This window comes from Pinus tabuliformis, chromosome J, assembly GCF_031772625.1.
Source record: "Pinus tabuliformis cultivar Carrire ecotype Pingquan chromosome J, CPIR1, whole genome shotgun sequence".
In the NCBI taxonomy this organism is placed as follows: Eukaryota; Viridiplantae; Streptophyta; class Pinopsida; order Pinales; family Pinaceae; genus Pinus; species Pinus tabuliformis.
The window spans coordinates 47140720-47168071 of record NC_142295.1 but is presented as its reverse complement, the minus strand read 5'-3'; the positions used below and the strand labels follow the sequence as shown (position 1 = coordinate 47168071).

Below are 27352 nucleotides of genomic sequence, written 5' to 3'. Positions count from 1 at the left end.
CTACTCAATCTAATTTAGGTTTGAAAACTAGGGTTTTTAGCATTTTCTAAGATAATGCACAATTTTCGAGGGTTTCTACCCTCTATTTTACCACTCTTAGCTCCTTTGACGTAGTTTCCATTCATAGCTCAAACCATATAGGTATTGGTACTATGGTGTGTTAGGGAGGTTTTATCTTCAAATGCCTACATTCAATGAAAATAGGGGAAGGTGCTATCTAATGCTTTCTCGTCCTATCCTTATGTCCATCTTAACGGAGGATGTCATGTATAGGATTAACCCTATGTTGAGAAGGCCATTCATTAACCCTCTCAATTATGTATTTCAACTATGGTTAACCATCTTATTGAGTAAGTTATCTATACACCAACTCTCACTTGTCTTTCAACCACCTAATATCTATATTTTGGCCACCGCCACTCTTTCTAAGGAGCTAGGTATTTAAAATCCCACTCTCATCTTATACTTAGGATTTCTTCTAAGCTTTGCCCTCTTAGGTGCACTCATGTTGGGTATAAATAAATGCACACACCAATTGTATTCAACCTCTTTCAAATATTAAATCTCTTTCAGATATATGAGGTTGGATCTTCTCCTACTTACTTTAGCTATATCCAATCTTATTTGAGGTGGGTAATCTTATCTCCTCTCTATCATGGGGTATTTCTTCCAATACCTCTTTAAATGGGTAGTTCAGTCCCACTCTCCTAGTAGATGCATAGTATAGCCCGAATATATATTCTCCCCCTCCTTCATTAGATAAGCATGTCAATGACAATTGTTTCCAACAAATGGGCAAATCAATGGCTATGTGCATCATCCATATACAAGATCTCTTTCGACATCTTTTCATATGGATAATTCAATAGTACTACCTTTTCAATAAATGAGCAATAAGGCAAGGATATTTCCTCTTACCCTCCTCTAACAAATGAGCATGTTAGTGACAATATTTTCTAGCAAATGAATAGATCAATGGCTACAATCTTGATTTCTACATTAGATTGTTTCTTCTAATACTCCTCCATCAAAAGAGCAATTCAATAGTACCACTCTCCCAATGTGTGCAATATGGTAGGTATAGGTATATGTCTTTGCACCCTCCATTACACAAGCAGGTCAATTTCAATTTTCTCTAACAAATGAGTAGTTTGGTGGTAGCATTTTTTCACCACATCGGATCCACTTTTATATTGAATTGGGTCATCACAATCCCACTCTCTTCTTCTAGCTATGGCTAACTTTAAATTAACTTGGGTATGCCAACTCACTTTTCTCTATTGTGTCTATGCCTCTTTTCAACACTTCCATATCAAATAGCTAAATCAATATTGTGTGTCTCCAAATCATGAGAATTATAGTCTATGCTAAATGAAGAGGGGAAATGGAATGGATGGATCATCTTATGATACATGCAAGAGGATCAAGAAAGTCCTTTTAAGTTTGAATAATCAAAATGAGTGGTTCAAAAGGATGAAAAAGAATAGAAGGAAAAGGAACCAAAAAATCACAAATCCCTTCAAAAATTTGATTTTAAGTTTCCTTCCAACAATTGTGAGTTCAATGATAGGTACAAGTAGGTCAAGAATGGAGATTTTGTATTTTATTTTGAGTATGTGGAATTCAAAGCTCAAATGTAATTCCACAGTCACTACAAGTTAGGTGCCCACCAGCTGACAAGATCTCATGAATTATATCTCTTCAAAACCAAAGACAAGTAGTTGCAGAGTATTAATCAACTATTAAACCATTTAACAACTCTGAACTTTCATGTAAGGGCACTAGAAAAGAGCTTAAGTTCTAAATTAATAATATAGAAAATCAATTCATGGTGTTTATTATTGATATGAAAATAAGATCCTATTGGTTCAATTTTTTCTTTTAGAGGACAAACACAAGTTGGTTAGAACAGTATCATCACCAAAGTTAACATTTCTTCCTGTTAGATTTTGTGGGCACTAAACTCAGTGCACACACACTAGATCTAGAAACAATCTCAAATTAGATTTACTCAACTAATTAGTTAAAACACATTGATGTACCTAACCAAAAACAAATTTTTGCACAACGGAACTTATAAAACCAGCAATTAGATCATGTAGATCATGCATAGTAAACACAAAATTTTAGCCCCAAAACACAACTCTTATTAGACCTTCAACAAGAATCTAGGGCTCTTGTACAAGGGGAAATGGCCCTCGAGGAAATTACATATATAAAAATTACACTAGATCTAATCTAGAGGATCAAGCCCTAGATCCATCCTCGATCTTGCTTATTTGAATCTCTTTTGTTGCTCTGTGCTCTTTACTCGGACCCAATACAGCTAAGTATCTCACTCACAGCAAACATGCAATATTACTCATGCACATCTCTATGCCCTGCTCAACGCTCTAGACCCTCTTGCCAAGCCACAAGAATGAATCACTCACCTTTGTACTTATACTTTTCCAAAGGGTGCAATACCATGGGTCATCAGAATACCATGGGTCTATGGGTGCAAAGCCCCATCACTTAGCCCACTTTCCCCACATGTGAGAATACTCTCAATGCTACCCAAAACATCAACACTCCCTCTTAGCGAGGGACATATTCTCACAACACCACCTGGAAGTGACTTTGCCTTCGAACCAGGAACCAGTATTGCACATATTACAATAATATTGGAATTATTGTGATATTATTGCCAAGTTGACCCTCGACAATATTATCGCGATAATTTCCCTATTTTGAATTTATTGCAATAATTTAGGTAATTATCATGATAATTTCGAAATTATCGCCCTGTCTTTGTCAATTTCAACTTATTACCATGTGTTTCTTTTAACCCTAAATTTTTAAAAGCGAATTAGGGGATTGAGTTGTGAGGATATTATACCTATTTCCATCAAGCAAACAAGGAGAAATCTATTGTTTTCATTTCCCAATATTCATCTCATGAGATACATACCCTAGTAGTTAATGGTAATATTAAATTCTTAAAGTAAAAGTGGCATTTTTCTTTATCTTTCATTTTCATCCTTTTACTTAAATTTTAACATTACCATTAACTAACTTAGAATGTTTGAGAGTGGTTCCGACCTCATTATATCCAAATGGAGAAAGTAGAATTTTAGATCCCACTCAAAATCCATCAGACTTAACAGTTTTTAGGATTTCAGGATTGGCAAGATTGCAACGTTTCTACTGGATTCTATAATGTATGAGGGTATATGGAACTAACATTTAATCAAGATCACCAATCCCTCTATGTACCTCGATGTTGGTGGCATTGGCTGTTGAGACCCTCCTTCATGACCCTGGTAAAAAATGGAAACTTCATTCAAGCAAAATCATTGATTACAATGTTAAGCTTTTTCTATCTTATTTTAATGCTTAGTGGATGATCTTAATGAGTATGATCCTAATATAAGCAATGTTTTTTATATTATGTAGCTATTTGCTATAGCGTGATTTTCTTTGGATTTCGGGGGCCATTTAGAGCCTCTCGGTCTATTGACCTATTTTGATTCAAAGATGGACTACACTCAGTGATATTTTGGTTAAATGCACCGTTGTTATACACATGAGAAATTTTGCATATTTGTGTATAATAATTTGGATTCATATGGGATGTATATGAATTATATGTTCTTTTCAAAATTTGGATATTTTACGTATTTTTTGGTTGCCCAATCTTTGGTCTTGTTCTAATAACATTGTTGAGGATGAAGAGACCATTTTCCATCAAGCAAACGAGGGGAAATTCATTGTTTTCATTGCTATGATTCATCTCATGAGATATATTTATTTTTGTTTTGATATGATTTTGTATCATTCTATAGGATCTTATGACTTAGGATAAATATCATATTTCAATATTGATATCTGATTTATCACTTGACATCTTATACATCTTATACATCAATTTTATTTTCATATTTATGTAACAATGTGTTTGTTTGATGTTGATGTTGCTTTGAAAAAAAAAATGATTATTTTTGTATTTTTTAAGTTTCCTGATAATTTATGATATTTTCCCCAACCTTGTCGATAATTTAAATTTTGGACCCCTGGTGATAAATTGTCGATAATGATAAATATAACATTTCCTGGAACACATTTCCACCCTTGATTCGCTACCACAACTACTCGATATGACACAAAAGCAATTCTCGTTGTATGACGAGGATCCTTCTTTGAAGACATCCTGCTCCTAGAAGCCTCCCACTCCTGAGCATGTTGCACCGCCATATTGTACCGTGACTTCCTGAACTTGAAGGTTGTCTTCCTCTAAAGCTGTTGACTCCCTCTAAGCCTGTCGACTCCCCCTAAAGACTGACTCCCTCTGAAGCCTAACTCCCTCTAACTCCAGATCGCAGGCCTTCTCAGGCCTCAAGGTCTCTACTTGACATTCACTCCAAGTTTCTCACTTGGATCTCCAATGGCTATCTCAGCCCTGTGATCATCTCAATCTTTCCTTACTTAGCCAACTCTCTTGGCATGGGTCTTCAAAACGTTGTTGCTACCTAAAACAGTTCCTATAGCTCCCTCTTGTCATATGTGCAAATCTCATATCCAACTGCCTTTCTCAGATACCATGATCTAATACCATGTTAGATTCTACGGGCACTAAACTCAATGCACACACACACACACACACAGTAGATCTGGTAACAATCTTAGATTAACTTTACTCAACTAATTAACTAAAACACATTGATGTGCCTAACCAGAAACAATTTTTTTCACAATGGAACTTTAAAAACCAGCAATTAGGTCATGCACAATAAACACAAAATTTCAACCCCAAAACACAATTCTTATTAGTCCTTCAACAAGAATCTAGGGTTCCCATACAATGGAAAATGGCCCTCGAGGAAATTACATGTACAACAATTACACTAGATCTAATCTAGATGATCAAGCCCTAGATCTGTCCTCAATCTGGTTGATCTGGATCTCCTTTGTTACTTTATGCTCTCTCCTCGGACCCGACACAACTAAGTATCTCATTCACAACAAACTTGCAATATTACTCATGCAGATCTCTTGCTTACTTGACAAAATCTCTCTCTCAATGTCTCATGCTCCTGCACATCTCCCTGCCCTACTTGGCCCTCTCAAACCTCTTTCCAAGCCACAAGAATGAATCACTCACCCTTGTACTTATACTTTTCCAAAGGGTGCAATACCATGGGTCATCAGAATACCATGGGTCATTAGAATACCATGGGTCTATCAGTGCAAATCCCCATCAATTAGCCCACACTCCCCACACGTGAGAATACTCTCGATGCTACCCAAAGCATCAATAGTGCCAAATCTAAATCTGATTCTGATGGCATCCATACCATATTCCCTTATAATTTGTTTCGAACTCATGGAAAAAAAGAACCAGAATAACTCCCATTATAGATCTTATAACCTACGTCACATATGAAGGATATGACAATAAAATATAAAACATAATACAAAATAATAACTAAAACATAAAATAACATTTAAAAATTGGTTTTCAACTTAAGGACACTAAAACAAGATTTTTGAAGGCTAATAGATTGTGTTCAAAATCCATTCATCTATATTTATGATATTTAACTTTGCATGACATTGTATAAGTTATTTGGTTCATGGAATTTTTGTTTAGTGCATATAAATTCTAAAGTTCACTACCCAAAGGGGTTGAATCCAATGGTGGAAAGCAAGGAGTCTTCCACCATTGGGCAAGGTTCAATTCCCATGAGGGCCTAGATGAAGCCATGGGGGCGCCTTGAGGTAGTGATCGAACGTGTGGTTGAACCTAGAGAGATTATATTAAATGGTCTCATGTGTTGAGAAATCTACGGGAGTTAGGTTAGGTGTGATTTCTCTTAACTTGATAATTGTTTGTGATGTTCTTTGTAGTATTTATAGTTAGCTTCTTCTTCTCTTGATTATTATGGTGCTCTTATCATCAAACAACGACCAAAACATGAAGATCAATAGAACAAATGGACACAAGATATATCATGTAGGTTGCTGGCCAGGACCAAAACCTCTCTTAGAGAGGAAAACCCACAAGAAATTCTTCTCTTCTTATAGAATCTTCAAATGATGAATTCCAAGACCCTTAGACCCAAGACTGAGACCCCTCCAAGACCAAGTCAACCTCTTTCTTGATGAGCTTCCAGCAACAAATTTCGACCTTCCAACGACAACTGCAACTTCGACTCCAACAACTTTTGCAATTTCGACCCTCAGCGACTTTTGCAACTTCGACCTTTCAGAATCTTCTACAACTTCGCATGTGTGGGTGATAGAGGCTAATTTAGGCTTCCTTTCTTCTTCACTTGGCTTGCTTCTTCTTTCTTAGACAAATGAATGATGTGACTTGCCTTTTGATCACAAATTCGGCCTTCTTTGGAGATCTGAAATTTCATCCTTTGTAGCTGCAAAAGCCTAGCTTCTTCTTCGCAGGTGTGAGAGAAAGGAGATAAAAATTAGGGTTTAGACTTCGATTTCTTCTTCTTTAGATCTTCCTTCTTCTTTGCTTGACTTCTTGTCTTTTTTTTAGCTTTAATGAACTTAATTGATGGTCCTTCAAATGAGGTCGAGTTCTTCTTATAAATAGGCTTCCAAGGAGGACGAATAGCCCATTATGAGGCCGACTTGGTCTTGGAGGGACATTTTGACATAACTTTGACTCAAATAAATTCTTTTGACTTGTTACAAAATGCCCAATAGGGTCTAATACATATGACAATGATTTTTTTGACTCCTTGACTCTATGACAAAACCCCAGAAGCACACAATGGGTGCTTTTACCTTAAAAACAAAAAAACTTTGAGCAGGAAACCCATGATATAAAAATAACAACAATAATGTTTTATCTCTTTTACATCAAATACATAGAATCAAGAATACATAAGATATTATGAAGACCGAACCTGGTTATAAATTTCAACATCATGACTCATGCACACTTAAGTGGATCAAGGCGCACACCCATGCCCTTCAATTTTAAAGTTTGTCAATCAGGTTTATCTTAGGTGGTTGGTAGGAATGATTGTTATCCTCCCCACCCAGGTTCAATTCCGCAAGTGACATGTTGCACTCATATTGAGTATATTGTTGTAATGACTTCGAGCCTTGTTGAACAACCTTGGGCCCTAAAGAATATCTTACCATTGGATATGGGTTGGAGGGTTACGTACTTGGTTATATGGGAGGAGAAAAAAAAACAAAAGTTCACAAATTTTCCAATCCTAGAATTCTGAAAAATATGTCACTCTTGCACAATACTATATCTATGCCCCATGCTTCTAGGAAATTCGAAAGACACTTGCATCCACTGCCTATGACCTAGAGAAAAATAAAGCCCATGGTTACAACGAAATTCACTCTACATAATGATATAAATGAAGCTCTAAATCATGTCTTAATCCTAAATGTTCATTTCTAGAACGTGATTAAAATAATGGAGACTCTTCTTCGCAAATTGTTAATTGTATAGTATTCGTGAAAGGGGTTGAAACCAAACTAAGAAATAGGATTCGCCCTAAAGCCCTCTCGTGTCCCGAATCCCACAAATTGGACATGATTCAATGGGACACATGTCCCTTGATCATGTTTGTCATGTCCTGAATTTTGGGATTCGATGGACACACGAATCCCGAAATTGTGTCCATCATGTCCTGATTTCAGGACACATGTCCCCTAAAAAAGCATGTCGCATGGCCAATAAAGCTCGATTTGGGCTCATTTGGCACTCATTCTTGAGTGTGTCTTCTGTTGTGAGTGTGTGGGAGCTTCTAGCAAAGGGTTTGGGAGCATTTTGGAGGCGATTCAAGCAACAGGTAAGTGCATTTTGCTTCTATTTTTTTTGCATTTTTATTACAGCAGTTTGCATGTGCATTTTTTTACAAGTTTGTGCATTTTTTCTTTATTTTTTTACAGCATTCATGGCTCAATCAAGGGCAGCAGGGAAGGGGCAAAGGAAGGGGAAGAATGTCCCCATTGGTGATGCCCCTCCTGTTCCAATTTCATCAAGGTCTGCAAGTGTTCCCTCTATTGGAAGTGGGGTTGCAACAGCAACTTCAAATGTTGAGGGTAGAATGAATTTAGAAAAACAACAGGCACAAGAAAACAAATATGTATGTCAAAAGAGAGCAAAGGCCAGGCAACAAGTTGAAGGGAGGAGGCAATGTTGCTTGGAAATGAAACTATTGCAACAATCATTTCAAGAGCACTTATTACCGTGTGAAAGCTCATTTGTTGGCCTTACCAAGTTGTGGAATTGCAGCGTGTACACAGGTGCCTTTAGCTAGGAGGAAAGAAATGGAAAAAGAGGCCAATGTTGGTGTGGCAAGATGTTATAAAACGTAACTATGTTCGGTCTTCAATAATGTACTTGAGTCATTATGTAATGTACTTATCAAAAGAATAAAGAAAAGAATTTTTATTATTGTAACAATGACTTATTAAAGCATGGGTTTCATGCACGGGTCATCATTATATTAGTCAAAGTCCCCATTGTGGACTCCTAGGATTAATATTGAGTTTATAGAGTCATTGTACATTCAAAGAGACCCTTCTTGGGCTTTTGAATCATGTAAAAAGGTTTTGTATCAAGTCAAATATGAATTATGTACCCTCCACATCATGTCGGCCTAAGAGAGATCAAGTCAACCTAAGGACCCTAATTCGACCCACAAGAAGCCTATATATACAAGGAGGTCGAAGTCGTTTGGAGCATTCACTCTCAAGCAAGTTCGATATCTCAAGAAGAGTTGGAGAAGTGCGAAGTCTTTTGCCGGGAGGTCGAAAGAAGTGCGAGTTTGGAGAAGTCTGTAGAGAGAAATAAAATCGAGATTTTGGTGCCTCTCTCTCTCTGATTCGTGGTCTGGGCTACGAGATCGAAGTCTCCTAAGATGTGGTTGTTGTCGGAAGCTGCATGTTGCTGGAAGGGGTCGAAGATCTAGGAGGCTGACATGGTGTGAAGGGAAAGCTTGGTCTTGGTCTAGGGTAAAGAGTCTCAAAGAATACTATTGGAAGGAAGAATTATCTTGACTGGGTTTTCCGCTCGAGGGGGGTTTTGCCCTGGCATGTGCCTATATCTTGTGTCTCTTGTTTTTGTGATCTTCATAGACACATAATATGGTAATTGCTTGATGAAAGATAAGATAATAAAGAAATAAAAGAAGCCAATACTCTCACAAGTAATTATCAAGAAAGGAGTATCAAACCCTAATAGCATATCTTTGATTTTCCAACATGGTTTCAGAGCAAAGGTCAAGAGAAGTCGAAGATCACTTTGTTGGCACGAATTCTCCCTCTATAGTGAACTACATAAGATTGGGTTACAACACTACTAGAAGTTGGATCAAGAAGGTCATCTACTATTTGTTCAACAAGGTTAAGAGTCCAGGATTCTTGGCTGCCCTTACAAGTTCTCTTACTGATGACAATGCATGGATCATTGATAGTGGAGCATCGAGACACATGACAGGTGAAAGCAATCAACTTCACCCGCTATCAAAGGATCCATCCTCTCATGCAGTGGAATTCGATGACAACAAAAGCTATGTTGTTAGAGGCCTGGGATCAACATCATTGAAGCTGGATAATGGACCGAAGCTACATCTCAACAACATTCTCTACGCTCCAGGATTGAAAAAGAATTTACTTTCTATTTCTTGTTTAGAAGATAAAGGGGAAAGAATTTCTTTTGTTGATAGAAAATTTTTGGTTTGGATAAAAGACTTTAGCATTGATAAAGCTAGGGTTATTGGAGTTCGTGAAGGAAGTCTTTACCAGGTCATTACACCATCTCAAGCTTTGGTTCATATGGAAATAAGTCCCATTGAGCTATGGCATAGGAGGTATGGTCATCTTCATTACAAGGTCATTCCTACTCTTAGTCAACTGGTTCATGGTATTCCTAATATGAAGTTAGATCATGAAGGTGTGTGCAAAGGATGCTCTTTGGGGAAACATACTAGAAAGCCATTTCATAATAGTGAAACTAGGTCTAAAGAAATATTAGACCTCATCCATTCCGATGTGTGTGGGCCCATGTCTGACAAATCACTTGGAGGTCATCTTTACTATGTAACATTCATTGATGACCATTCTAGGAAGACATGGCTCTACCTACTCAAAACTAAAGATGAAGTATTTGATAAGTTCAAGGAGTTCAGGGCTGAAGTGGAAACCCTAACCGAAAGAAAGATAAAGACTCTGAGGTTTGAAAATGGTGGGGAATACACTTCTAAAGAGTTGATTGCATATTGTAAGGATGCAGGTATTAAGAGGGAGCTCATTGTTCCCTACTATCTCGAACAAAATGGATTGGCCGAAAGGAAGAATAGGTCAATTGAAAAAGGTATTTGAACTATGCTCATCAATCAAGATCTACTGAAGTTCTTATGGGGTGAAGAAGCAATGACTACCGTATACATTCAAAATAGAAGTCCTCATAAGAGTCTTGATAATACTACACCCGAAGAAGTATTCACAGGGAAGAAGTCGAGTGTGGATCATCTCTGAATCTTTGGAAGTCCAGCATATATCCATGTTCCAAAAGACAAGCGAAAGAAGTTGGACTCGACAAGTATCAAGGGAATATTCGTTGGTTATAGTCTTTCCTCAAAAGCATACAAATTTATATAAAGGAAGGAAGACACATTGAAGCAAGCAGGGATGTCATATTAGATGAAAATCAAGCTTATAAGAAATCAAAGGATATTCCTATTGATTTTGATGACGAAGAAGTTCCCGTATTTGAAGAAGAAGAAGTTCATCATGAGAACTCTACTACAAATGTTGAAGAAGAAGGACCAAGTGATCCTATTCAATTGGTGGTTGTCCCAACCACAAGGAAGAGGCCAAATTGGTTGAAAGCTACATTAGAAGATGTTGAAGGACATGAAGTTGCAAAAGGTTCCTCCAGGGAAAGTAAGAAACCGAAGAGATATTTTGGCTATGCTACATATATGACAAAGTTAATTGAAGCTGAACCATCTACATTCAAGGAAGTTGAGCATGAAGAGGTTTGGAAGAAAGCTATGCAGGAAGAATATCAATCCATCATGAAGAATGGGGTTTGGGAGATCGTTCCTAGACCTAGTGACAAATCGGTTGTCACATCGAAGTGGATCTATAAGATCAAACATGTTGTTGATGGAAGTATAGACAAGTACAAAGCAAGGTTCGTTGCAAGGGGTTTCTCTCAAAAGGAAGGTATTGACTATGAAGAAACCTTTGCACCTACAACAAGGTACACTACCATTAGATCATTGGTTTCATTGGCTGCTACAATGGGTTGGAATATCCATCAAATGGATGTTAAGACCGCATTTCTAAATGGGACCATTGATGAGGAAGTGTACATCGAACAACCCGAGGGATTTGAAGTGAATAGCAGGGACTCTCATGTTTGCAGACTCAAGAAGGCCCTATATGGTTTGAAGCAAGCACCGAGGGCATGGTATGCAAGAATGGATGCATATCTACTTAGAATTGGGTTCGTGAAGAGTTCTACTGATCTAAATCTATACATCAAGGTCGTGAATAATGAGCTCGTCATTATTCTATTATATGTGGATGATCTATTCATCACATGTGTAGAACGAAGAATTCAAGAACGCAAGAAGATGTTGGCAGTTGAATTTGAAATGAAGGATCTAGGACTGATGCACTATTACCTAAGTCTAAAGGTATGGCAGAGACCTGAGGAGATATATTTGGGGCAAGGAAAGTACATCATCAAGTTATTGCAAAAATTCGGGATGATGGATTCCAAGCCGATGACTACTCCTATGATCACCAACCTCAAGAAGTTGAGGAGCTCTAACTCTAGTCTTATGGATCCTACTTCATATCGTCTGTTGGTGGGTTCCCCGATGTATCTGGGGAATACTAGGCCAGATATATGTTTTGCAATGAACATTCTTAGTCAGTTTCAGTTGGAGCCTTGTCATGATCACTGGATAGTTGCCAAACATATATTGAGGTATCTTCGTGGCACTATACATCACTGCCTAAAGTATGATAGTAAGGAAGTCGAGCTAATTGGCTTCACAAACTCTAATTGGGGTGGCAGTGAGACCAATGGAAGGATCACTACTGGAGGATGCCTTAGTCTGGGAGCTGCTATGATCTCATGGATGAGCAGGAAGCAAGATCCCGTTGCATTTAGTAGTGTCGAGGCAGAATATGTAGTTGCATGTGAAGTAGGAAAAGAGGTTGTTTGGTTAAGGAAGCTTCTGACAGATTTGTTCGAGATCTCTTTGGGTCCTATTGTGAATAATTGTGACAATCAAAGTTGTATCAAGATGTCTGGAAATCTCGTGTTTCATTCAAGAACGAAACATATCAATAATAAGTTCCACTTTATTAGGAACTTGGAGCAGGATGGGATCATGAAGTTAGAGTATGTCCCAACAGATGAACGGGACACATACTGACAAAGGCTCTTCCTAATAAGAAGTTCGAATCTAAGGAACCTATTGGGTTTCGTAGATATTGGCGATTGTATTGATGATAAGGAAATGGAAGAGATTTGTTGAGGCTTTACGAGTGAAGCATTACCTGGGGAGACATTTGGCCGGCACTCTGTGTTGATGTCTGGATCCCGAAGTTGAAAAGATGGTGTTGATTATTGAGCTTTGTTTTGGATACACACATGTATGATTAGGTTGGTGGTTAGCAAGTAAGCCTGATGGTACCTAGAGGGGCTGAAAGCTTGAGTCCACCTTATTCCCACTTGGATAGATTTCCCTAGTCAGGAATCTAGTCCATGGCATTGCGGTGCCTAAACTGTTGAAAGATTAATTGGATAGATTGCCCTAGTCAAGAATCTAGTCCATGGCGTGCCTAAAGGTTCTTCATGTTTCATATAATTTGAGATCTTCCATTGCATGTGTACATTATGAATACCTCCCTATTTAAGAGGGAATGTTAGAAAATGTAACTATGTTCGGTCTTCAATAATGTACTTGAGTCATTATGTAATGTACTTGTCAAAAGAATAAAGAAAAGAAATTTTATTATTGTAACAATGACTTATTAAAGCATGGGTTTCATGCTTGGGTCATCATTATATTAGTGAAAGTCCCCATTGTGGACTCCTAGGATTAATTAATATTGATTTTATAGAGTCGTTGTATATTCAAAGAGACCCTTCTTGGGCTTTTGAATCATGTAAAAAGGTTTTGTATCAAGTCAAATATGAATTATGTACCCTCCACATCATGTCGGCCTAAGAAAGATAAAGTCGGCCTAAGGACCCTAAGTTGACCCACAAGAAGCCTATATATACAAGGAGGTCAAAGTGAATTGGAGCATTCACTCTCAAGCAAGTTCGATATCTCAAGAAGAGCTGGAGAAGAGCGAAGTTTGTTACCGGGAGATTGAAAGAAGTGTGAGTTTGGGGAAGTCTATAGAGAGGAAGAAAATCGAGATTTTGGTGCCTCTCTCTCTCTGTTTCGTGGTTTGGGCCGGGAGATCAAAGTCTCCTAAGATTTCGCTATTGCCAGAAGCTGCATGTTGTCGGAAGATGCTGCCTAGTCGAAGTTACTGGAAGGGGTCGAAACTCTGAGAGGTTAACATGGTGTGGAGGGAAAGTTTGGTCTTGGTCTAGGGTAAAGAGTCTCAAAGAATACTATTGAAAGGAAGAATTATCTTGACTGGGTTTTCCCCTCGAGAGGGGTTTTGCCCTGGCATGTGCCTATATCTTGTGTCTCTTGTTTTTGTGATCATCATACACACATAATATGGTAATTGCTTGATGAAAGATAAGATAATAAAGAAGTAAAAGAAGCCAGCACTCTCACAAGTAATTATCAAGAAAGGAGAATCAAACCCTAATAGAATATCTTTGATTTTCCAACACAAGGGTGGCTGCATCATCTAAAAAAAAACAAGAATGATGATCCCCTTCCATTCTTGAGGAAAAGCAGCAACAAATTTCCATTTGAGAGTTTTGGTGGGGGTGTAGTCAAGCATCAAAAAGAAAGGCAGTGGCACTTGGTCCAATGTACAAGATTTTTCATAAAGAGAGATAGGAAGACTTTGATCTCACCATTGCATTCTTTTTTTATCAAAACTTCATATCCTTTAATGTTGCACACTCACCTTTATTTCTTGAGATGTGTCGAGCTCTAGCTCAAGGGGCTCCATTAGAGTATGTGCCTCCTGGGTCAGAGAAGCTTAGAACCACATTGTTGACTAAAGCAAAGAAAGAGGTGAACAAAATGCTTGAGCATATTAAATCAGCATGGCCAACATTTGGGGTTAGTATTGTTTTTTATGGATGGACAGATCCAACAAGCCACCCACTCATCAACTTCATGGTGTCTTCCTTGAATGGACTGGTTTTCTTGAAATCAGTGGATGCCCTTGGACAATACAAGGATGCACAATATATTGGTGAGTTGTTCATTAAAGTTATTGAAAATGTAGGTGTTGATCCTTGTGTGACCATGAGCAGTGGTGACCATGACAGTGATGCTGATTTTGATGATGATGATTGATAACTCATGAGTCATGAGCTGCCTACTACCTTGGGGCTTGTAGTTGTTTTTTACTTGCTATTTCTATTTGCCATTGGCATTGCTACTACCTATGTAACACATTTTGATTTTGATGACTTAATAAGAAAACTGCAGTTTCTTGTCTTTCTCCTATTCGATCATTGATGAATCTGTCACAATTGTATTTGCATGCATAATGTTACTTTGTAAAACTTACAAATTTACAATTTACAATGTAGAATCTAGATCTATGTCTGAATTTGTATCATGAATGAGAATTTTTGTAAGAAATATCTATTTGGTATATATATATATATATATATATGTGTCTTGTTCCAGGGGGGTAAACGTGCCCGTGTCGGACACTCGAATTTTCATGTCCTGCATGTCCCGTGTCCCCGTGTCAGGTGACTTAGCTCAGCATTAGAAATTGTTTTGAAGCTCAAAGGTTAAGAGAAATTTCAAGAGTAAGAACTTTTCTTCCAAAACAACCAACAAAAGAATTAACAAAGGTGAAAAAGTATGTTATTAGGGTAAACAATGTTGCCCCTTCAAGGAAGTTTTCCATAATATAGGGCTAAAACACAAACATATAAAATTGTAAATTAAAACTTGCTGTTTTAGTGTCCAAGTATAAAGCTACTTAAAAGATACGTCCAAATAAGTTAAGTAAGAAGCTTGACAAAGAATTAGCTGATACAGATTTATTAGCGATTAGGTGTGAGACTAAAGGTGAAGTTGCTATGATACTGCTGCATAATGGGTGCTCACACAACTTTAAAATGGAATTTGTTCAAAGGATTCAGCTGGGAACAAATCTAGCCTGCCATTCTTGTGATGTTGAATCAATGGCAAGGAGGTCCATGCATGGGAGAGATCTGCAGCACAAGAACCACCCAATGTTCAGAGGCAAGCTTGGTTCTGATAGTATGGGCACTTGTAGGTATGACCATTATTTTAATGGACGTTGAAAGTACTTATTCTTCCTTGCAATGTGATTGAAATTTAAGTTCATCTCATATGCTATTGCATGCTCTCCAAGGGTGGAGCATTGCATAAATGTTTTACTGACATTGGCCACATATAACAGTAAATATGGAGATATCACAAGATTCTTTTCTTCGGCCTCAAGTGCCAGGAGAAATTATGCTAGTGGCTTCCATTTGCCTCCCAGGATCATCCAGCCAGGCCCTCTCAGCCCAGGACAATCCCCAGATGACATAATTAGACAATGCATTGGATCCTTCTCAGTGATCAACTCCACAGCACATACTTCATCCTCACCCACCACCTCCACATCCTTTGTTACAAAGGCTTAGTTATATTTTACAGTGTTTCTTCTTTTGCCTTGTTTGGTATGATATTTAGTTCATCTTTTTTCATGTTTTATTTTGCTATATGCTTTTGGGGCAGCCTAGGGCACTCCTACATATTGGTATCACTGGCTGCATTTCCTACTTCCATTGACCTACCTTTTGGTCATTTGTCGGACATGAATAAAATTGTCTCAGGTTATCTTATCTATACCCTTTATAAATCCTGCTTCCGCTCATCCTCTATGAGCATCATTGCTCATCATATTAATATTCTATTCACAAAAATTATATCGTAGACATTAGGAATTTGAGTCATTAAGATTGCTTAGGAATTTGAGTCATTAAGATTGCTCATTATATTCTAGTCATATTGTTTTAAAAATCAGAATTGTGCAACCAATCAGCATGGAATCATATGCATATAAGCATATATGCTACTTTTCCAGCTCTTTAGACCACACCATGCCTCTCTTTAATGACATGCTCATTGAAGAGAATCATGTTTGCATTGATTATTCACATACTTATCATGTTAAGAGATGCATTCAATTAAGTCCACATCCAACATGCTAAAGAGACAAACCTTGTGTAAGTGAAAGGACATATCTCCAACTTCAATGAGGATGTCACTCGGAAGCCCTGTTGTACAGAACCTGCAGAGAGCATATTTTGAGAGAAATTATGAGGTGGAATAGAAAATATAACATATGTTAATGAAAGGTAGAAATTTTACTGAAATGGAGCCATAGATCGTTGCAAGCATAAGAAAAAAAAGCCCATTGGCAACAACAATACACTACTGAAATTTCAAACAAAAAGGTTCCCTCTCTCTCTCTCACACACACATAAACACACAGGTGACTGCATGTACATGATGTTCCAATGACCAAGACATTCCATGGTCCCAAACACCATAGCCAACCTCTTGAGAGCTATTGCATATAGATAAATTAGTATGTGAAATCGTGAACAGGTCCAATAAAGCTTGAAGAGTTGATGCAATCAGCTAACTGTCATGGATAAAGGAAAAGGACCACAACAGTAAAATATACAAACATCAAACACTGCGTTCTCGAAAGAAGCTAAGGTAGGAATCTTGTAGAATTTTAAAGCTTGATAAAGGTGAACATCTTTCTTCCATCTTGTTTACATCTTTCACGTAAACAAGCAAAACTTGGGAAGTAGAACTTCAAACTCTTTTGGGCCTATTAGCCATTCCAATGCTCTTCTATTGCTATGATGTCTTGTCAAGCAATATATAAGGCAAATCAACAAATGATGAAGATGCACATCATGAGCCTATAGAAAAGTCAACATCAAAACCCCTATGAAGCATAATGGTTGAACCAAGGATCTTCAAAAGGATCTTCATGAAGTTTATTCAAAAAGCCATATAAATTTCATTGTAGAAAGAAAGATACATGGGAAAAACAAAATAGCAAATGCATAAGGAGTAGATACGAGAGAATGTACAAGGGCCACAAAAAAATGAATGCTTACCTTCAGGTATGACACAGAAATCGCTTTTGGCTTGCCAAAACAAAAATAAAACACCATTATTAGAAAGGAGGATACATGGTAAAAGAATGGATAAGAAGTACAGAAGGTAGAATTGCAAGGGCCAGCAAAGAAACTGAAAGCTTACCTTCAGGATAGCCACAGAAATTGCTTTCTGTTGCCAACACAAAAATAAAACACCCTCATTATGTGCCTGTGTTTTAAAGTCTCAGCAGTACTTGAAAATGATATTACAGTAGGAATAAACAGAGAACTAGAAAAAATAAGAACAGGGTTCAACCAGCTAATATGGAATATAAAAGAAATGAAGAGTTGGAAGAAGGGCATTGCAAGGCATGTAATTCAGAAGCAGCGAAGAGAGTTCAGAGTGTTAACTTGTTGGAGTGCAAAGCATATGTTCACATAAGGAAAGCAGCATCAGAATGTTCAAACAAGTGTGAGGCAATAACTAGCAGCTGTTCAACGCAAGACACAATTGTTTCCAGCAAGCAAAAAGGTCAAAGAAAACATTGGGGACAAACAACTGTAACTGATTCAGAGTGACAACGGGAAGGGGAGCATCTTGTGGTGAGATTTTCTAATGTTGTTTCCGCTCTACATCCATCCACATTAGAATAAATTGGTTTCTAAGGTTTGAAGGCTAGCTGTGCACATGTATACATTTTTGGCATATATGCTATCAGGTAAGTGATCTCGAAGATATCAATCAAATGCATTCAGACCTATCCTTTCCTACCCTTCCCCATCTTGTATGCAAGACTGGACATCCTACAGTATTTACTATTTGCTCAAATTACATTTTTGACAGTAGATGCCAAAGAACCAATTATAAAGACTGCATTTGTGCCATTATATAGTCAGTCTCATAGATGTCAATTGAATGCATGAGATCTCTCCCTTCCTACATTTCCTCATCTTGGGTGCAAGAATGGGTATCTTACAGCAATGTTGCAAACATTGGCATCGGGATAAAATCGGCAAACATCAGCAAAATTAAGATACCACTAAAATATTGGTACAAATTGGCAAACATTGGCTAGGCCAAAAAATTGCAATTTCGTGATTTTTCCTCGATAAAATCAGGATGTTTCTATTTGCTCAGAATATATTTTGACAGTACATGCCCACAGAGCCAATTCTACAGACTGCTACAGCACCAAAAAAATAACTGTGGGCAACTGTATCAGGAAACGACAATAGATGGCCAAAGAACCCATTATAAGGACTGCATTTATCTCATCATCTAGTTGGTCTCATAGATATCAAACGAATGCATCAGATCTCTCCCTTCCCACCTTTCCCCATTTTATGTGCAAGACTGGGCATTAACAGTATTTATCTAAATGCTCAAATTACATTTTTCGCAGGAGATGGCCACAGAACCAATTATAAAGACGTCTACAGCGAAAAAAAGGAGTTATAGGCAACTGTATCATATTCTGGATTTTCTTGCTACTAATACATATTTTCCAATTTTAAGGGAAAAGAAAACATCAGTAATAGTTAGGGCTGCTTCAAAATTGTATACAAATACATAACCAGTGGATCAAGATATTATTTCATGAAAGTCGAAGGCATACTTCACATAAGTTCCAATAAACTCCATCCTAAATGATGTTTCTCATTTCAAAAATATTCAGAACCGAAATCCACACGGTAACTTCCCTATACATATTAAAGCTAATAGTGATCAGTTCTTCAGATTCGAAGGGGCGGCTATTTTCAAAACCCTTGACTACATTTTGACGTTCTTATTTTATATCATTGCATCACTCGCAGCTCAAGTGCAAATTTTTGTGAACTCATCATGAGAAGGGATGAAGAGGAAGATAAGTATCCGTATACTTTCTTCTCTGTTTGCCTAAATTTTTCAAAATGGTACTTACATCATGTGAAACTTAAGTGTTTCGATGAATCGGTCCACATCCGCCACGCGTTTCACTTCGCTTGCATCGAAACTGATACGGGTAGAGTTATTGAAGCGAGAACAAAGTGGTTTTGACACGGCACAATGAACCTGAAAATAAAATGGGTCCTAGCAAATCGCCAGGAGAAAACAATACGTAACTAGGAGAAAAGGAAAGTTTACAGGAAGTTCAATAATAGGCTAAAGACCGTAGATTAAGGAAGAGCCGGGAACCATAATAAACCTAGACTCGAGAAGGCGAAAGAATCCGAGCATCTTGATCGCTAAAATAAAGGCGTCAAGAAATAGAGGATCAGGGGTCAGGTTGCGCATTGCTTGAAACACCCACTAGGAGCTTATGGTATGTGTGCAAGTGAAAGAACTCCATGGGGTTTGAACTGAATACCACTAGCAGCAATCTCATGGCACACCCGTGTAATGGACAAATTTCTTTGACTTGAAAACCAGCTAATGCATTAAATCTTCTATTGTCAGTAACGAGAAATCTTTTTGATTTACAAAGGCATATTTTCTATAAAAGTTGGGAAAATAAAATACTGTACCAGGCCTGTCCTTGGCGTTGGAAGCCATCAGCCTTGGATCCCAGCTTCATACAAGCCATTTCCACAAATATCGGCTCTGACTGGAAGTTAGATGTAAGTCCTGAGTTCTGACTGAGGTATCCACTTGTCAAAGCTTCCGAATTCTATGGAACACAATACAATGTAGGCTCCGGCGCGAGAATATCTCAGGTGACCACATACTACAAGGAGCCCCTGTTCCTAAAAATCCCTCAGAGGACTCTCCTTCCATAAGATAGAATGCCCATGTACAAACACGAATGCAAGCCCAGTCCTCTTAGAACACCTCCAAAATAACAGAAGAGCAGCTGCAGAATCTACACCAAACCAAGGCCACCTCCACAATCACAGAAGAGTCTCTGCAGAATCTCCACCAAACCAGATAAGCAAAACACATCACCAAATGCTACTCAAAAGGCTTAAAACACAACAAAATAAGGCCACCCACTTTGTAATCCAATCCCAATACCAGAATCTGCGACCTAATGTACTAAAGAAATCAATGCCCACTTCAGTCCAAAGCTCAGGCCACCCACCCACCCACCTCAACGCCCATTTCAAAATAGCCCAAGGATACACAGCAATTCAATCCCAACGTAATGCGATTAAACGCATACCCCACCATCCCACGAAACAAATTCTCAACTTCTTCTTTTCACTCTTCTTCTGGCTTATGAAGCAGCAAAACAAGAAATTAAAAGCGGAATGGATTAAGAAAACCTGTATATTAAACACTATTGTTTTCTTAAACATTCAAGACAACTGGGCCATGTGCTTCAACAGCCTTGACTTTCCTGTCCCTCTCGCTGAATATGACAAGAACCGAAAAGGCCTAAAATAAATAACAATTATGACAAACAAAGACACAAGCTCAAAAGACTCTTCTGTCTCCCCAATTCCCAATCCAGAGCTGCCAACCTACTCATGAATAAATGATTGATCAGAATGACTCCCCTCAAATCAGCGGAGGAATAAAAATCAAGAAGTCAAGCAACGACCCATATACGGTATATAACTCTGGCCTTGTGCAGGCAAAAGCAAAACCTGATCGAAATCAGTTTTAACAGATGAATTACATAAGTTTCCAAACGGAAGCAGATCTACTCAGACATCTCCACGTAACCAATACACCCATAAGTCATTCCCAGTATCCAATGCATGAATAATTAATCGATCACTTACAGGGAAGCTCATATGAATCAAGGAAGAATAGGGATTAAAAATGATTGAAAGATTCGATTTACCATTAAAAATTAGTGGAGCATCTCATCACAATATGTTGTCTTTAATGCAGCCATTGGGTGTTATGGATAACTGAGCTGTTTAACTTCGGTCAAGGAACGGAGGAATCAAATATGGATTCCTTCTGTTACATCTAAACGTTATTTGCTGACGTGTTCTAATAGGAATGTGCTCAGAATTAAGTTTAGATTAGGTGTGGTGAACCCTATCAGAGTGAGACCCACAACTCAATGGACATTTTTGTACTCGGGCTTCTTTCCAAGAGTTTGGACTTGAGAAATATGATATGAATGTGAAAGTTTGGTCATTTTTTCTATAAAATTTCAAACATAACTTGTTGTTTTAATGTGGTTAGATATTTAGTTAACTTTGTTTATATATAAATATTTGATTTATCTCATAATTTTATTTAAATCATTTTCATTTTTTTAATTTGATATAAACCTTTTTCAAAAAGACTCAATCTCTCGGAATCATCCAACTGTGGGATGGAGATTGGTACCTTTGAAATTTGGAATAATTTAGATAATTTTTAAAATTTCACATGGCCGATTTGAAAGTGGAATCATTCCCTATTTTTTTTAATTTCAATACCCTTTGAGTTAACTTAAAGCTTGTAAGATAAAATAGTTTTAAAAAAGTGGAAAGATTTTGGTTTGATCCAAAAATTATTTTATAAAATAAAATACGATTTTTTAGAATTTCGAAAGGTTCGAAATTTTATAAGATAAAAGCTAAGTATAACTTACTTAGATGGTGGAATTATAAAAACATGATTTTGGTAGTAAATTTAGAAAAGAATGTGATTTGATAAAAGATTGTAATATTTTCCAATAATGATAATGGAGGTATGAATTATTTGTTCTCTCATCTTGATAGTATTATGATTAATAATCTTTATTATTATTATGGTTAATAATCTTTAGAGGAGAATGAATTGAGAATAAAGAAAAATTATATATAAAATAAATATTTATTTTATTAAGATATATTTATTTTAATTTTGGATTATGAAAATAGTAAAAAATAAAAATGGTAATGTTTTAAAAGGTTTGTTGAAAAGGTGTTGTTTAAAGATATTGTTATTTCTAAGTTCAAAGAAAAAATGTGGTGTGAGAAAGATTTAGTAGCTAAAAGAAAATTAAGTTATTATAAGAAGGTCATCAACCCCATTCTAGAAGATCAAAAGTATCTCTCTATTTTAACTAGCTCAAAGAAGAAAATTAATATAGCAAAGATTAGAACGAATTCTCAGGAGCTCCATAGTGAAACAGGTCGTTGGGCAGTTCCTAAAATGCCATGGATGGAAAGGATCTGCCATATATGTGAGAATAGGAACATCGAGGATGAAAACCACTTCCTCTTAGAGTGCCCTATGTACAACCACATTAGATCTTAGTTTCACAATCTTTGTTACAATACTGACCTTCCTAGCCTTTTACAATGTCAAAATTATAGTGAGCTCGGAAGGCTTCTCTCCAAGCTTTTTGAGCATAGGAATAAAATCTTAAATCAAAATAAATAATTTATTTCTTTAGGTCCGATAGACCAATGTTTGGTCTTAGCGGACGTTAACCATCATCATCATCATATATGTTTTGGAGTTTTTGTTTGAAATTTCGCAAAAAAAAATTGGGTGAAACTTTTATTTTTGTTGTTTAAAATTGAATTTTTATGTTTAAAATCGATTTTTTACTGTATATATGGATTTAACACCTTGAAAACCTTTTTGGTCACCAGGATTGTGAAGAGTTCATAACTTCAACTTGTGATTCCAACAAATCCCTATCAGATTTTGGGTAAATCAGACCATAAAATAGACCAAAAAACCCTTCAAAAGGTGTAACAAATATACACCAGTGTTTGAAAATGATGAATTAATGTAGATTTCTTTTCAAAAGGTTGAGGACCTTTTACTCAAACTAAAAGAAGAATGATCAATCCTTTTAGGATTTTGTTGATATTATTTTGATTTTGGCTCTTCTACCTTTTGAAGATAGACAATCTTGAAGTTCTCAACTTTGATCATACAATTGTTAGGGTATAAGCTCATGGAAATTATAATGGTCTTATGGAAAGCTGAATTTAATTTTCTCTATAGCTAGAAGAAGGATTCATGTATTTACAAGTATGGGTGGAAGGTAGCTCAATCCAACTTAAGTATTTATATATAAATTTGGATTGTCATCAATAAGATCTAATCTTTTATGGGTGATAAAAAGAGTTTTTGAGTATATAATAATAATATTATATTTTTAAGCTTGGGGCCAATCTAGACACCGAATTGGTGTATGAGACCCTCTTGTTTATGGGACAAGGGGCCCTCCTCCGTGCAATGATTTCTAAATTCTACAAGGTATACATACTCCACCCCCTATGGATACGAACCTATGACCTCTTATAAGAAAACATATGCTCTTAACTATGGGGGTTCCTATGGATCAACATGTTTGAGTCACTATTATGAGTAGGGATGTCAAAATTTTGTGAGGTTAAATAGTGGGGCATCCATTTATATTTTAACAAATTCTTTTGATTTGATTATTTCTCTCAAGCATGATCTCCAAGTTAAAGTGGGGATTCCCCATGGCATCTAGGTGTCTAATCTATGAGGGTGAACTCAAAATTAGGAAGACAAAACCAATTAAATGGAATTATGCAAACCTTAGGTGAGGAGCCCCTGAGCCTGCCACTGCGTTGTCTCACATTAATGATAAAAAACAAACAATACAAATTTATAGGAGTACATTTAGTTAGGGAGATCAAACAGATTCCTGAATAATAGGAACTAAATCCTAAATAAAAATGTAATCAAAACAATACAACAACTTTCTCCATTATTTCTAAGTCCCCCTCTTAATGGAGAAAGGATTAATATCCACACCTAATATCTCCCTAAAAAATTCAAATTTCATCTTCCCAAGGGGCTTTGTGAAAATATCAACAGCATTTGCACAAGGATTACAATATTTAAGAAAAAAATACTTAGACTATATCTTCTCTCTAAAAAACATGCTTTGTTCTTGCATGATACATTGGATTATTTGCCAACTTGATTGAGCTCTGGTTGTCACATTTGATAATTGTGGCCTTCTTTTGTTCTTGTCCAATGTCTTGAAGAACTATCCTCAACCAAACAGTGTAACACCCCCTCCTCCCAGGTCCACCCAAGCAACCGACCAGTCGAGGTAAACATGCGACGAGAGAGGTCACTATAAAGAGTGACCTTAAGGAAATGGAATTGACAGAACATATCAAAAAACCCACCCACATTAGCAACAACACCCTCAGGAGACACGTAAGCCACTCAGACATCCTGTCCCTAAGTCTCATTGATGATTTAAGCCTTTTAACCCTTGGCCGCTCTCATGATATAGGCAAGACAGTGACTAGAAGTCAAAGTCGCTCTCATATGCCTATGTGCCAGCATCCCTAGACTCTTTTCAGCAGACTTGTGTAAGTGTCCCCAGGATTTGAGCCACTTTTCTAGCCCAGAATCTCGGCCTCTACCCAGAACTTGTTATAACCTTCAGAATCCATCAAAGACATGATGACAAGATAAACAAATCAAAAATAAACCTCAGGACTAAGCCTGAGCATCCCCAACTAGGACTGACATTCTATCAAACACTTGGCATCAATGCAACCTACAGGTCTAGGATACAATACAGAGCATAAATGATTGAAAGAACTTATGAAACATAACCAAAAGGATCACCACCTTCTCCATTGAACTATTATAACATTAATTAGGTCTTGCATGCATCCATTAGCAATTACAAGTAAATACATGAAATAACTATGACATGAACCAGTCATATAACCATGTTTATAACCATCTTAAAACCATATAAATATCATAGATGTGACAACCATTAAATCCACATATAAACCAGTGCAAAAGTAAGAGAATTTAGCTTTTATTAATCATATGCAAATCTGACCAGGTTCGGGACTTCCACGTACCACCCGACCATAGACATGGCTGAACCAAATCTCTCTTTCAACCAATCACCCCCATGCCATATTCCAAGCACGAATGTGGGATCTCCTAGAACAAGCAATCCAAGAACAATCAAGGGAATCCAGAGGTTAAACCACCTCCACCCTCATCAAACCGTGATCACACCAAACCCGGCGCTCCGATCAAAACCGAACCGAACTTGGAATTCCATCTGGAATCCATCACTATCCTTGAGGAATTTTTCGTCTCGTTGTCTCTCAGGCTTTATCGCAATGCAAACCCAGATCACTAGGCCCTAAACTGAGACTCCTCCCTCAGGATTTACCGTGTATCCCGCCAAAACTGGTTAAGGGATTCCTAGGCCTTTGGGAATGAAACTTAAGACCACGTCCACCCCAGATTCTGAAATCCATCCGACAAACCAAAGCTCAAAACCGAGATAAACATCCCAACATACCATGGCATCTGGAAATAGGCAACGCTAGGTTGAAAACCATTGTCATAACCTAGCAAAACCATGCCACTGACAGCAAGAGAACCATACACCAACATGAAAAGTCATGCATGTCCAAACCAGCTAGGAAATCACACATGCAAAAGGTTACCTGAAAGTATTCCTGTCGAAGCTGCCTGATCTTGCTTTCCTTCCTTGATCCTTGCTTTCCTTCCTTTCCCTTTGCTTGCTTTTCCTTCCTTGCTCCAAAGATAGAGTGCTCCAAGAAAACTTTAAGTGACCAAGAGTGAGAGAGAGAGAGAGAGAGAGAATAACAAGAGAGCTCCAAACTTGAACTGACAAAAGGTTACCAACTTATCCTCATAAGCCTTTCTATTAATGAGGCCTCTATTTTCTTCATTTTCCATTATTTTCCTTCATTTTCTTCCTCACATGCAACTTATGAGCTTTCACCTTACTTTTCACCTGATTTCCTTTATTGTCATAAATAAATGTGCCAAAAATGCATTTTTGCCTTTTAATGCCTTTGCCAATTTCCTTAGCCATAAACATACATCCAATGATGCCCACTAGGATATCTTTGCCCAACATTCAGTTTGGAATAAGTGTCCCTTAACCGTGTTCTTATTTTGCCTTTATTAACTTTTATTACATGAAATTTTCACCAGGGTTGTTACAGAACCCTCCCCCTTGGGGAACACCATCCTTGGTGTTAAACCACACCATGACCTCAGCAAAATCGTTGAAAAGCAAACATATTACCCATAGAGCTTTATAACTTAGCTCGTTGCTGTATTTACAATGAAAGACCTGCTCAAAACATCATGACAACATGACAAGATAACAACCATAATATTATGACACCCATACCGCTTATTGGAGATTTATAACTTAGCTCATGGCGGTATTTACATCCATATACATATATATACATATACCAAAATTTCAACAAAACATATACCAACATGAAACCAAAACTGCTTTGACTCAACCAGAAAACAATGAAGGATACAAGGCCCACATCTGATTCACCATCTCCCATATAGCTTCTTCAGGCCCAAAGTGCTTCCACTGCACTTTAACTTGCTCTATGGCTTTGTTCCTGAACATGAGATGCTTCCATTGCAATATGCACTAAGGCTCTGGCTAGAACTCTCCTTCTTACTCCACGTGCAATACAAACCAATCAATAACATGATCAACATCCTTTATATACTTCTTAAGCAATGAAATATGGAAAACATCATGGACTTTCACTATTGGAGGCAATGGAATTCGATATGCCACTGTTCCAATGCTCTCAAGGATCTTGAAAGGCCCACAATACCGTGGTTCCAACCTGGCACACAAACCAACCCTTAAAGAGATTTTCTTGGGCTTGATGTGCAAATACACATGCTCCCCAACCTGAAACTCCTTGAATACCTCGTGTTGATCTGCATACATCTTTTGTCTATCTTGTGTTGCCTTTAGATTCTTCTTTATAACCTGCATTTCCTGCTCCATGTCCGCCAACATATTTGGTCCAATAAGTACCTTGTTCACTGGATCACTCCAATTGATGGGAGTGTTACAACTCTGCCCATACAATGCCTCGAAAAGACTCATCCCCAATTACTCATGATAACCATTGTTGTATGCGAACTAAACCAATGGAAGATACTCCCCCCATTTCCTCTGTTGGTGCATCACGTACATCCTCAACATATCCTCCAAGATTTCATTGACCCTCTCTGTTTGTCCATCTGTCTGTGGATGATAATTTGTACTGAAGACCAACTCTGTACCCAAACCTGCAAATAACTCCTTCTAAGACTTGGAAGTGAACTTTGCATCCCCGTTTTACACAATTTTCTTTAGAACACCATGAAGTCTC

The 27352-nt window shown here is 37.4% G+C and overlaps 1 protein-coding gene across 1 annotated transcript in view; it reads right to left on the bottom strand.

Moving 5' to 3' along the window:
• The window catches only part of LOC149225421 (Phototropic-responsive NPH3 family protein), a 61577-nt gene extending 40545 nt beyond the window's left edge, over positions 1 to 21032 (bottom strand). Inside the window, exons 1-2 of the mRNA XM_089377085.1 lie at positions 19799 to 21032; positions 16395 to 16464 (exon numbers count right to left, since the gene is read on the bottom strand). Coding sequence (XP_089233211.1) covers positions 16395 to 16464; positions 19799 to 19857 — 129 coding nt within the window. The 5' untranslated portion in view covers positions 19858 to 21032. The remainder of the gene's footprint in view (positions 1 to 16394; positions 16465 to 19798) is intronic.
• Between the last annotated feature and the right edge of the window lie 6320 nt (positions 21033 to 27352).